Here is an 11,688-nt window from a genome sequence, read left to right on the forward strand (position 1 = left end):
ACAACTTTTTTTTTTTACCACAACTAACTTTTAAGATAATCTATCGATAAAAAAGTATATGAAAAACAAAATAAAACAAGAGATTTTCAAAAATAAGAAATAGGAGAAATTATTTTTAAAATATAGTAAAATTTTAAATTTTTTTTATAGAGGTTGATAGAAGTCTATTACTGTCCATCAATGATAGAAACGGATAGAAATTTACCACTTATCGGTATTTTTTTTTTTGTTCTTTCTGTTAATAATTTGATATTTTTTCTATCTGTAATATTCTCAAACATTCTAGAGCGTAGAAAATGTTTTAGTTAATTTGAACTATACTTCAAGTCAACCTAACTTTAATACCCTCTAATTTTAACTTACTATTTTGCTATATTTGTTTGTTAACTTGATAGTAGGATTAAAAAAAAAATCTTCATAAGGATAAATTTAACTACTTCATCAATGTGGAAGTATTTTCTATAAAAAATATGTATCTTTCTATGTGAATTATTTTTTTAGTCGGGGAAAATTAACTTTTGTCAAGTCTATTTATCTATAAAATGAGTCGTTTATTTTGTGGTAATTAAATTTGATTCGTCTAATGTTATTCGTCTAATGTTATTCGTCTCTCGAGTAAAGAGAGTGATGATCTATTGATCAAACTAAAATTATTGTTGAAGAGATCTACAAGATTGCTAGTATGAATACTATGCTAGTTGAATTACGCTCTTGTTAGTAGAGAAGTCAGTTTTTTGGAATCTCTCTACCTCTGTTATTAATGAAGATTGGTGTTCTAGTTTGGCCGTGTGATTAATCAAAGGCTGGAAATATGGCTAAAGCATATAAATAAACTTCGAGATATGTTTGAATTTTTCTTTTACATTTTGAAAATTTTTATTTTTATTTTTGAACTTTGAAATTTATAAAAAATACCATTCAAACTTTGAAATTATTCTAAAAATTATTATTATTTTTTAATTAAAATAAAGCATAAAATTCAACCTGACGATCAATAGGTAAAAATTAGAATGTGTAGGTAATATTTTTTACAAGTATAAATTAAAACCGTTGCCTTTTATTTCATCCATATGTTTTTTAATATTTACATATTAGTTGCATCAATTTTCATCTTATTATTTTTTTTTTTTTTAAAAAAAAAGAAAAAAACTCCCCGTATATGTTTTTGAAACAAATTTTATTGAATCACAAAAATATTCTCCAAACCGAGGAGCATAATTGAAAATTACTGCAAAATTTAGGGTAAATTTTGTATCATTTAATATTAAAAAATTGATAAAAAAATGTTGTAAAATTGAAACCTCCACCACGAGGTCACGGTGTAATACACACCATTCTAAAATTAGGAAGTACTTTATATAATTTAATCTTTAAATATTGTTAAAAAATAACAATAATTTGAAACTTCCACGAGAGGTCGTAGTGTAGTACAAATAAAAAAATATGAATAAATCAAGAAGAGAAAACTCAAATTTAATTCTTAAATTAGTAAGTTGTAAATATTTCTATTTATAAAGATTTCAAATTTCAAAGAAAAACAACATTAAATAATTTTCTTAGCAAAAAAACTGAATAAATTAGAGAAAATAAAGCAAAGGTTGGTACATGGATCAAAATTTAGGTTTTAATTCAATAAAATTAAGAGTGAATTTAGAACGAGGAATTGGTTATTATAGTTGAATTATAATAATATGTAATTGGGGTAAATTATTTTAGTTTAAGTTATAATAATATGTATTTAAGGTGTAAAATATTTTAGTTTGAGAAAGAAATAGTAAATATTGTAACATAAAATAAAAAAATGATGAATGTAAAATAGTAAAAATTATAGTAAATTGTAAATACTTTAACAAATGAGAGATTTGAAATAATATCGACTATAATTAATTGAAGAATCTAAAGTGATATTTAGTGCAGTAAAATGATATTTAGTGCAGTAAAAACGAGGTTATTATAATTTTAAGGTAGTTCTAAAAATTTAGTAGGGTAAAAATGGATGTAAATGGAAACTTTAGGATAAAAATAAAAATCATCCTAAAGAGAATGAGAATTTTCAATATGAAACAAATACGAAGTGGAAAAGGAAAAAAAGAAAAAGAAAGTGGTAATTACAAAAATTGAAGAGGGGATTGCAGAGAGAATGCAGAAGAGAAGTGATTCTACTTCTTCTCTCTCGCCTTCCTTTTGTTCTCATCGTCCTCGCCATTAAAATTCTGACACTTTCTCTCTCTTCAGAATAAAACCCTCTCCCTCTTTCTCTCTCCTTCGCTCCTTCTACAGTGGCTTTCTACTTTTTCTTCCCCCTGAGATGAAAAAGACAGCGAAAAATAATGGCGGTTGTGCGTTGATTGATTGGAGCAAAGCGTCCTGACCCATAAAGCAGAAAAAAAAAAAAAAAATTAAAGGAAACATTTGTAGCAGAGCAAAAACAGAGGAGTCAGAGAGAAAGAGAGAGAGAGAAATTGGGAGGATGGTAAAGCAACAGTAGTACTAATCTCTCTTTGCATAACCCATCTATCTATTTTAGCAGAGCAGAATATCAAAGGCTCAAAACATTAGTATTAGTACCTTACCACCATGACCACGACCTCCACAACTCTCTATCACTAGGTAGTACTCGACCCATTAGCCTTGGATTTCCGTTATTCAAAACAAATTTGAGAAACACCCACTCAATGGAGCTCGCATGATTTTGTTTCAATTCTTTTTGGTTTTTTGAGTTTCTCTTAGTATTTGATCGTCCTTCTTCCTCTTCCCTCGTTTGTGAAAAGGTCACTACTGACTCAGTGCGTAATGGGTCCTAGTTAATACCAGAAATGAACATGGGGGGAGGGTCGCTTTTCTTTGGTGTGCTTCTTCTTCTTTGAGATCTGGGTATTTTCCTTCTACTAAATATCTCAACCTTTCACGTTCTTCTTTGAAGATCTGGTGGCTCCCAGGCGTTTCTGGATCTTTAGCTCTGTAGTTTTCTCAGTCGTAGAACTCCTTGAGAATCTGTAATCTGTGGGTCTGTAGGTGGAGGAGGACTTGAGTTCTGTGAAGCTTAATCTGGGTTTTGTTCTGTAATTGTAAATTAGAGATTGGTATAATCTTGGAGGGAGTGTTGGTGCTGATTTGAAGCTTCGGATGAGGCCCAAAATCACTGTGTTCTGTTGCGAAACCGGCTTCGGTTGAGGATTCTAGAGTGGGCACCAAGTTTCTGGTACTGTACAGATTGCAGCACGTTTAGCTTGGAATTGCAATGGCGCTTTAGTTTGGGGAGAGGAATATTGTACTTTTGGAGTGAAAACTAAGGAGGAAAAGGAACAAGAGCCAGAGTCTTCTGGGTTGTTGATGTGCTCACATTAGCTATTTATTTATCTCTTCGATTGAAGGATATTATTAAGTTTCGAATTGAGTAGTCTCTGTAGGAATGAGGCTCTCTGCTGGTGGTTTTAGTCCTCAGCCTCCGGAAGGTACGCATATTTTGAACTACTTTTATCTGAATTTTGTCTGTAAATGCATTAAGAGCAGTAATCGAAGATTGCAGATGATTCTGCTTTTGATTACTTTCCTATTCGATTCATACCCTTAACGTTTTTGTTCTTCCTTTTTGGACCAATTGTGTAGACTTCGCATTTTTTACTCGTTTTTTTGCCTTCCGGTGGCCTTGGATTTTGCAGCGTCATACTAGATTTATGTCCTTTTCCTGCCTTTGGAGTTTTGTTTTTATGTTTCAATCTCTCTGTGTCAACCATGAAGTCTTTCTCTTTCTCTTTCTCTCTCCCCCATTGAGTGGTCCAGCCGTGGGATTTCCTAATTGGAAACATTGGCCTTTTTTTTTTTTTTTTTTTTTTTTAAATGAAAATTGACACCAATTTTGCAGGCGAGAGGAGGGTCCTGAATTCTGAGCTTTGGCATGCGTGCGCTGGTCCTCTTGTTTCTCTGCCGGCTGTTGGCAGCCGCGTTGTTTATTTTCCTCAAGGTCATAGTGAGCAGGTGAACTCCATGAATTTCCATGTATATTCAATGGCCATTTGGAATTTCTTTCTCGTTCTATTTGACTTTTAGAACTTGGTTTTCTGTTGAGATTTAACAACCCTGATGGGTATTCATGTGTTTTGGTTGCTACTCTGTTTTACTCTTTGTTTTAGTTGTGATTTGGACAGAGGTCAATCTGTTTTGCTTGCTATCTTCTGGAAATTGATATGATCTCTCAACTGTAGTTTGATAAACTTCATTGACAAAGTTTTGCAAATGGGACTTCGCTTGTTGATCATTTACGAATTTTTCCTTTGTGCAGTCTAGTGAGAGTACACTGATCCATTTTATGTAATCTTTGAGCTCTTCAAGTCTTAAAGCTTATACCCACTTGTTTTCTGAGCAGGTTGCTGCATCTACCAATAAAGAGGTGGATGCCCAGATCCCGAATTACCCAAGTTTACCGCCGCAGCTCATTTGTCAGCTTCACAACCTGACAATGCATGTAAGACTTGATAGTTTGCTACTTCTGGGTCTGGTTATGGTAGGCCATGTTTCATTCTAACCTCCGAGTGTTTGAAACTTCAGGCAGATGCTGAGACAGACGAAGTATATGCTCAGATGACTCTGCAACCCTTGAGTGCTGTAGGACTATTTCTCTTTTCTGCCATTTTGATTAGTTGGCCTCAGAGTTTTGCTTTTCATTTTCTTTCTTATATGAAATACTTTGTTATCCAGCAAGAATTGAAGGAAGCCTACCTTCCAGCCGAGTTGGGCACTCCAAGTAGGCAGCCAACGAATTATTTTTGCAAAACTTTGACAGCCAGTGATACCAGCACACATGGAGGTTTTTCTGTTCCTCGCCGTGCTGCTGAAAAAGTTTTCCCCCCTTTGGTAAGTACTCTTTGAGGTTTGCAAGTAGTCATTGAAGATGTTCATGATTTGTTCTGACCGTATAGGTTCAATGCAGGACTTCTCTATGCAGCCCCCAGCCCAGGAGCTGATTGCGAAGGACCTACATGATAATGAATGGAAATTTAGGCATATATTTCGCGGTGGGTGTTCATTTCTAGATAGTTTGTCTCCCTCCCCCCTCCTGTTTGTATCTAATAGGTAGAAAGGTAGCACTGGAGAAATGGAGAACTGACTACCATGTGCTAGTTTAATAACCCCAACATTCTTGATATTTTTCAGGCCAGCCTAAAAGACACCTTCTAACAACTGGATGGAGCGTCTTCGTGAGTGCTAAACGACTTGTTGCTGGTGACGCTGTACTTTTTATTTGGTATGCAGTGTTACCTCATGTTTGACTTCTTTCTCCTTTTTTTATGGCATGTTTGTTTAAACTTTTCACTGCAGTTTGGTGAGATCATTGATCATATACATTTCTTCACGGTCCATTGTTTGTAATCCAATAGCATTCTTGTTCCGTCGTACCTTAACAATTGACTTGTTTAGCACAAAAAAAATAGAACAGTGCACAATCTTTAATCAACTAAGCGTTTAATGTTGTCAATCAATAAAGTTTCTCTTATGGTATTGCTATAAAATAATTATCATTACTATTTGTTTGACCTTGACTTTGCGCTATCAGCTTGTCGGTGGTGAGCGAACCATCTATACAATACTGATATTTTTTTCTTCAGGAATGAAAAGAATCAATTACTCCTCGGAATTAGGCGTGCAAGTCGACCACAAACTGTGATGCCTTCATCTGTGTTGTCAAGTGATAGCATGCATTTAGGGCTTCTTGCTGCAGCAGCTCATGCAGCTGCTACCATCAGTCGGTTTACAATATTTTTTAACCCAAGGTGTGAGGTGTCTCTGAATGATTGGATAGGAATTCTTGAGCTATTACATTTTTTTTAGTCTACACGTTCTTACACAAGAAATTGGACTTCTGATCAGGGCTAGCCCTTCAGAGTTTGTCATACCACTGGCCAAATATGTGAAGGCAGTCTACCATACACGTGTTTCTGTTGGCATGCGCTTTAGGATGCTGTTTGAAACTGAAGAATCAAGTGTTCGTCGGTAGGTTTGGAATGTTAGTTCTATAGTTCTCTGTCTTCGAAAACATTTTATGATCAGTAAGTTTCATGGGTGAAATAGATTCTCTTTGTTACTTGCCTCTAGCTCTATTTCTGGCTGCATTTAGTTTTGCCTAGTTATTGCAATTAGGCTTTAAAGTTACCCATTGCTTAATTTCTTTCAGCTACTTTAATCGAGTACCACAGTTTCTACAACTGGAATTGGATGTGTATTTATATGTTCCTAATATTTCTTTTGGTGTATACAGCTACATGGGCACAATCACTGGCATTAGTGACTTGGATCCTGTAAGATGGCAAAACTCACATTGGCGCTCAGTGAAGGTTAGTGACACAGCTAACGCTAGGGGGATCGTAAAGCTAAAGTTTCGACTGATGTGGTCTTAACCAGTTTTCAAGTTTTCCTTCTGTAAGTCATGAACATCACTTCAATAAGCTGATTGATGCAGGTTGGCTGGGACGAGTCGACAGCAGGAGAGCGGCAGCCAAGAGTGTCCTTGTGGGAAATTGAACCACTGACAACATTTCCAATGTATCCATCACCATTTCCACTTAGGCTGAAGCGACCGTGGCCAACTGGACTGCCTTCTTTTGGTATGTAATGAATATGTTATTGTCGACATGAATACATATTGATGCTTCTAACGTCTTATTCTAGTAATGATTTCCAGTTTTACTTTCTGCTCTTCCCATTGTATTTTGATTTAGACAATGAAACCCCAGCTTTGGGCACTCATATCTAACTACCCTATATGTTTCTCTCTTAGGCATCAAGGATAGTGACCTCGGAATGAATTCTCCATTCATGTGGCTACGGGGAGATAGTAGCGATCGTGGCATCCAGTGTCTAAACTTTCAGGGAACTGGGGTCTCACCATGGATGCAGCCAAGGCTTGATCCATCCATGATGGGTATGCAATCTGACATGTATCAAGCCATGGCTACTGCAGCTCTTCAGGAGATGAGGGCAATTGATTATTCCAAAATAGCACCTGCATCTGTTCTGCAATTCCAGCAGCCCCAAGGTCTTTCTTGTCACTCGTCTACCTTAATGCAGCCTCAGATGTTGCATCAGTCACAGCCTCAGCCTACGTTTCTACAATCCGTTCAAGAGAACCAGCAGCATTCTCAGTCTCATTCTCAGGCTCAAACTCAGTCGCATCATCTTCAGGCACAATTGCAGACTCAGCAATCGTTCAATAATCAACAACAGCAGCATCAACAGCAACCAAGGCAGGCACAGCCACTCGATCATCAACAGATTCCTTGTACAATTCCTGCTATATCTCAGTTTGCTTCATGTTCACAATCCCAGTCACCGTCCCTACAAACTGTACCTTCCCTTTGCCAACAACCAAGTTTGTCTGATTCCAACGGTAACGCTGTAACTAGTCCTACTGTTTCCCCATTGCATAGCCTTGCGGGTTCATATGTCCAAGATGACTCGTCTCAGCTGCTTAACCTTCAAAGAGCACATTCGGTAATTTCTTCAGCTGGTTGGCCATCAAAGAGAGCTGCTATCGATCCTCTCTGTTCTGGAGCTCCGCAATATTTTCTACCTCAAGTGGAAATTTTGGGAACACCACAGAGTAGTATTTCTCAGAATACTGTTACATTGCCACCCTTCCCTGGAAGGGAGTGTCCTATTGATGACCGAGATGAGGGTTCTGATCCACAAAACCATGTTTTATTTGGTGTGAATATAGAGTCTTCATCCCTTCTAATGCAGAATGGGATGTCAAACCTTAGGGGAGTCGGCAATGATAGTGTTTCTACAACTCTACCTTTTTCTTCTAATTATATGAGCACTGCTGGAACCAATTTTTCTGTAAATCCGACCATGACATCCTCAAATTGCATCGATGAATCGGGTTTCCTGCAGTCTCATGAAAATGTGGGCCAAGTAAACCCACCCAACGGAACCTTTGTCAAGGTGATGCAACTCATCTGGAACATTTTCCTATATCTACCTCTGAATGCTTGGTTTACATACTCTTTTACATTGTACTATAATGTGGCCTTGTTAGTATCCTTAATCCCTTTGTGCATCCATTTCATGTACAGGTTCATAAATCGGGGACCTACAGTAGGTCGTTAGATATAACCAAATTCAACAGCTATCCTGAGCTGCGCAGCGAGCTTGCTCGCATGTTTGGCTTAGAAGGTGAGTTGGAGGATCCTTTGAGATCAGGCTGGCAGCTTGTATTCGTTGACCGGGAGAATGATGTTCTTCTCCTTGGTGATGGCCCTTGGCCGTAAGTTCTGCCCCTTCTCCATAACTTCATTAGCATTTGGTTTATTCGATCTTGCTTTTAGTCAATACGTAAGTCATATCTGTATCATGTCAAGATTATAGTTGATATGTTTGGCAGCTGCCTTCAGAACTTTTCCAGCCAACTTTCCTAGGAAATGGCTCATTATAAAGTAAAAATCATTTTCTTGAAAGAGATGAACAGAAATAGAACATACTCAAATTTTTATGGAATTTGTCAGCTAGGAAGCACTTGCTGTTGTATATCTCCCAATCATTTAGTGGCTCAATCATGATTTTGTTTTTTAATACATACCAGGGAGTTTGTAAACAGTGTGTGGTGTATCAAAATACTTTCACCAGAAGAAGTTCAGGACATGGGCAAACGAGGTTTAGAACTTCTGAACTCTGTGCCAATTCAGAGGCTCTCGAACAGCACCTGTGACGACTATGGTAGCCGACAGGACTCGAGAAATTTGATTTCAGGGATAACCTCTGTTGGGCCTCTTGACTACTGAGTAACTTACCTACCTGGTTACAACATCATCGTTCTCTCTTCTGTAATTTTAGCATTTTCTTTAAATTCTTCATATGAGGTTGCGGAAAAAGCTACAGAAATCTAGTTTAAATGCTTATGCCTTAGTACTGTAATTAGACATTTTCTTTTTCTGTTCTGTACTATCTTATTATATTGACAATACATTAGTCCTAGGACATCAATATTTTATTCGAAGACGAAGACTTAAGTTAAATCATCATTGGTTGATTTGAGTTTCTATAACTGTAGGAATGGAGTAAATTGCAGGATTAACTGATTTCTTATGAACTTTCTATAACTGTGAAAAGCTGTCTAGTTCTGTAATGACTTGAAATTGTAAAAGAGCTTTCGAATTGCATTCTTCTTTAGGAAACAGAAACTCAAGGAATGTTGTTAGTAGAACCATCATTAGTTGATTTGAGTTTCAAGATTTGTTGAAAACCACATGCATGAGTGAGATGAAATAGTTGAGATGTTGCCAACTTTATTCATTGATGTAATTGGTTTCCCTCTTGAAGAAGGCAATGAGGGAAAGAAAGAAAGGCATCAAACAAAAGTGATGGTACTTTCCAGAATGGTAAAAGCTCAATGAAAGGAGATGTCTTCATCAAAACGAAAATGAAACTTGAAAGCCAAATTTTAATTACCACTCTTAGATTCCATGGTCCCTCTCTCTTATGACATTGTTTTAAATGCAATTTTCTTGATAAGCTCTAAAATGGGCCCCCTAAGGCCAACAATGTTTCTGAATCTCTTGGTCTGATGCTTTTGTAAATTCCTGATTCCCAGACAGCCTCTGGACTTTGTCTCAACAGTGGCTTCAAAATTGAAAGCTACCAGTGAAAGAGATGATAAACATGTTGGTTTGAAAGAGAAATGTCATCCATATAGTTGAGAACTTTTTAGTGATATTCGATGGTTGATATTACTTTAATGTTTTCAAATTATTTCTAAAGTAAAAAGATAGTGTTAAAAACCTATGACAAATATACAAAAACAATGAATGATATTTGGCAAACCACGGTATACATATCTAAGTTGAAGCAAACTAAGATTCTCTTCTTTTTCTTTTTCAGATCGTAACGTTGTTACGTCAACATTGTTACATATTTTTGACACAAAAGTTACAAAAACTTGATATGGTTGTCGAAACACTGCCCCGGTAGGCACCGAGCCGCCATCGATAGACAGACACGTGGTGTCCTTTTTCTCTTTATCTTCATCAACGAGCAGCTGTTGCCTTCAAACTGTTAATAATTTCTTCAAACTTGTTTCTTCTTGGTTGAAAAGAAATGGCTTTTAAGGGTTAAAAGAGAGGCACATGAGGTTTCGTTGAGCTCTCCATCTCTATGGTGGGACTTGGGGATGGCCAATTGTGTATAAAAGGTTGTGTAATTTGGATGCATGCTGAGGAAAAGTGACTTTTTTCTTCTTGAAAAATAAAGAAATAAAAAAACTTGTAAAAAAGGGATGAAATGGAATGGTGACAATGTAGGGCACTATCTTCAATGATGGCACCCAAAAAAGAAAAGGCTTGTGGGGTTTTGCTATAATTATTCTCTCCAAACCTTGCAGTCCTTTTACACTTTTGGGTTTTGAAGAAAATTTTGAACTTGAATTTGATCATCATGTTTCTTTTATACATTGTAATTATTGCTCAATATATGATGATATAAGTCATTTATCTTCTTTCCTTTCATCAAAGAATTGTTGAATTCAATGAATAATTAAGAATTTGAGCTTGGATTTGCAATAACTTAACTACTACTGTTTAAAGATAGTATTATTATATATATATATAAACTATTCTTGTTTCATTAATGCTCAAATTAAAAAATGTATTTAGATTGTAGGTTTCCTTTTTTCTCTTTCTTAAATTCCTGATTAAAATTAACTAATGAACTCTAAAATAAAACTTTTTAGTATTCTCAAATAAATTTGAATATAGTGCATGAATAAGGAAGATCAGTTGCGGGAGAAGATGTGTGCTAATAATCGTGGAATTTGAAAAATGATTGATACTTGTTTTTATAAACAGGGTTCTGAATCTTGGTTCCTTAAAGATTTCAATTGACTATTATTTAAGTGCAGGCTATCCCTTGAGAGAATCCCACCCGTAACTTTGCTTGAGGTCTACTTCCATCGTCTTCTCTTGATGGGAGTTGGTCTTTTCTTGCGAATGGCTGTTGTAAGTTATATGTGGATGCGGACTTGATCGAGCAAGACGGATAGGGGGCGGGCTTGTCTGGATTGTTCATGACCATAGATGGAAGAGTTCTTTTAGGAGGTTGTAAGTTTACATAAAAGCTTTGGGACGTGGAGCTCGTTGAAAGCTGAAGCTTTATCGAAAGGGTTGAAAGTAATTCTTTTGGAGTGGTCTAGTGAGAATCCGTTGATTATTATGGAAATGTTGGAGGTTATTCGACTTCTTGATAGGGATGAAATTTCTTTTACGAATATTGGAGTCCTCATTGAGGATATTATTTTTGTTGGGAACTATTAATATTGTTCGTTTTGTCATATTCTTGAGAGAATAACAAATTTATTCATATTTTTTGTAACTTTCACCTCCTCTCAAAGTCGACAGACACGTGGTGTCCTTTTTCTCTTTATCTTCATCAACGAGCAGCTGTTGCCTTCAAACTGTTAATAATTTCTTCAAACTTTGTTTCTTCTTGGTTGAAAAGAATGGCTTTTTAAAGGGTTAAAAGAGAGGCACATGAGGTTTCGTTGAGCTCTCCATCTCTATGGTGGGACTTGGGATGGCCAATTGTGTATAAAAGGTTGTGTAATTTGGATGCATGCTGAGGAAAAGTGACTTTTTCTTGAAAAAAAAGAAATAAAAAACTTGTAAAAAGGGATGAATGGAATGGTGACAATGTAGGGCACTA

General features: G+C 36.2%; 1 protein-coding gene across 1 annotated transcript; it reads left to right on the top strand.

The window, feature by feature from the left end:
• Positions 1-2,093: 2,093 nt before the first annotated feature.
• LOC120082724 (auxin response factor 6-like) lies at positions 2,094-9,025 on the top strand. The gene is made up of 14 exons (XM_039038001.1): positions 2,094-3,455; positions 3,866-3,978; positions 4,367-4,465; positions 4,549-4,605; positions 4,699-4,854; positions 4,931-5,015; positions 5,155-5,245; positions 5,607-5,771; positions 5,869-5,991; positions 6,257-6,332; positions 6,458-6,602; positions 6,776-7,941; positions 8,073-8,263; positions 8,579-9,025. Exons 1-14 carry the CDS (start codon positions 3,413-3,415, stop codon positions 8,775-8,777), a joined length of 2,709 nt encoding a protein of 902 aa, XP_038893929.1. The 5' UTR covers positions 2,094-3,412; the 3' UTR covers positions 8,778-9,025.
• The last annotated feature ends 2,663 nt before the right edge of the window (positions 9,026-11,688 follow it).

The sequence above is a fragment of the Benincasa hispida genome, chromosome 8 (assembly GCF_009727055.1).
Source record: "Benincasa hispida cultivar B227 chromosome 8, ASM972705v1, whole genome shotgun sequence".
Classification (NCBI taxonomy): Eukaryota; Viridiplantae; Streptophyta; class Magnoliopsida; order Cucurbitales; family Cucurbitaceae; genus Benincasa; species Benincasa hispida.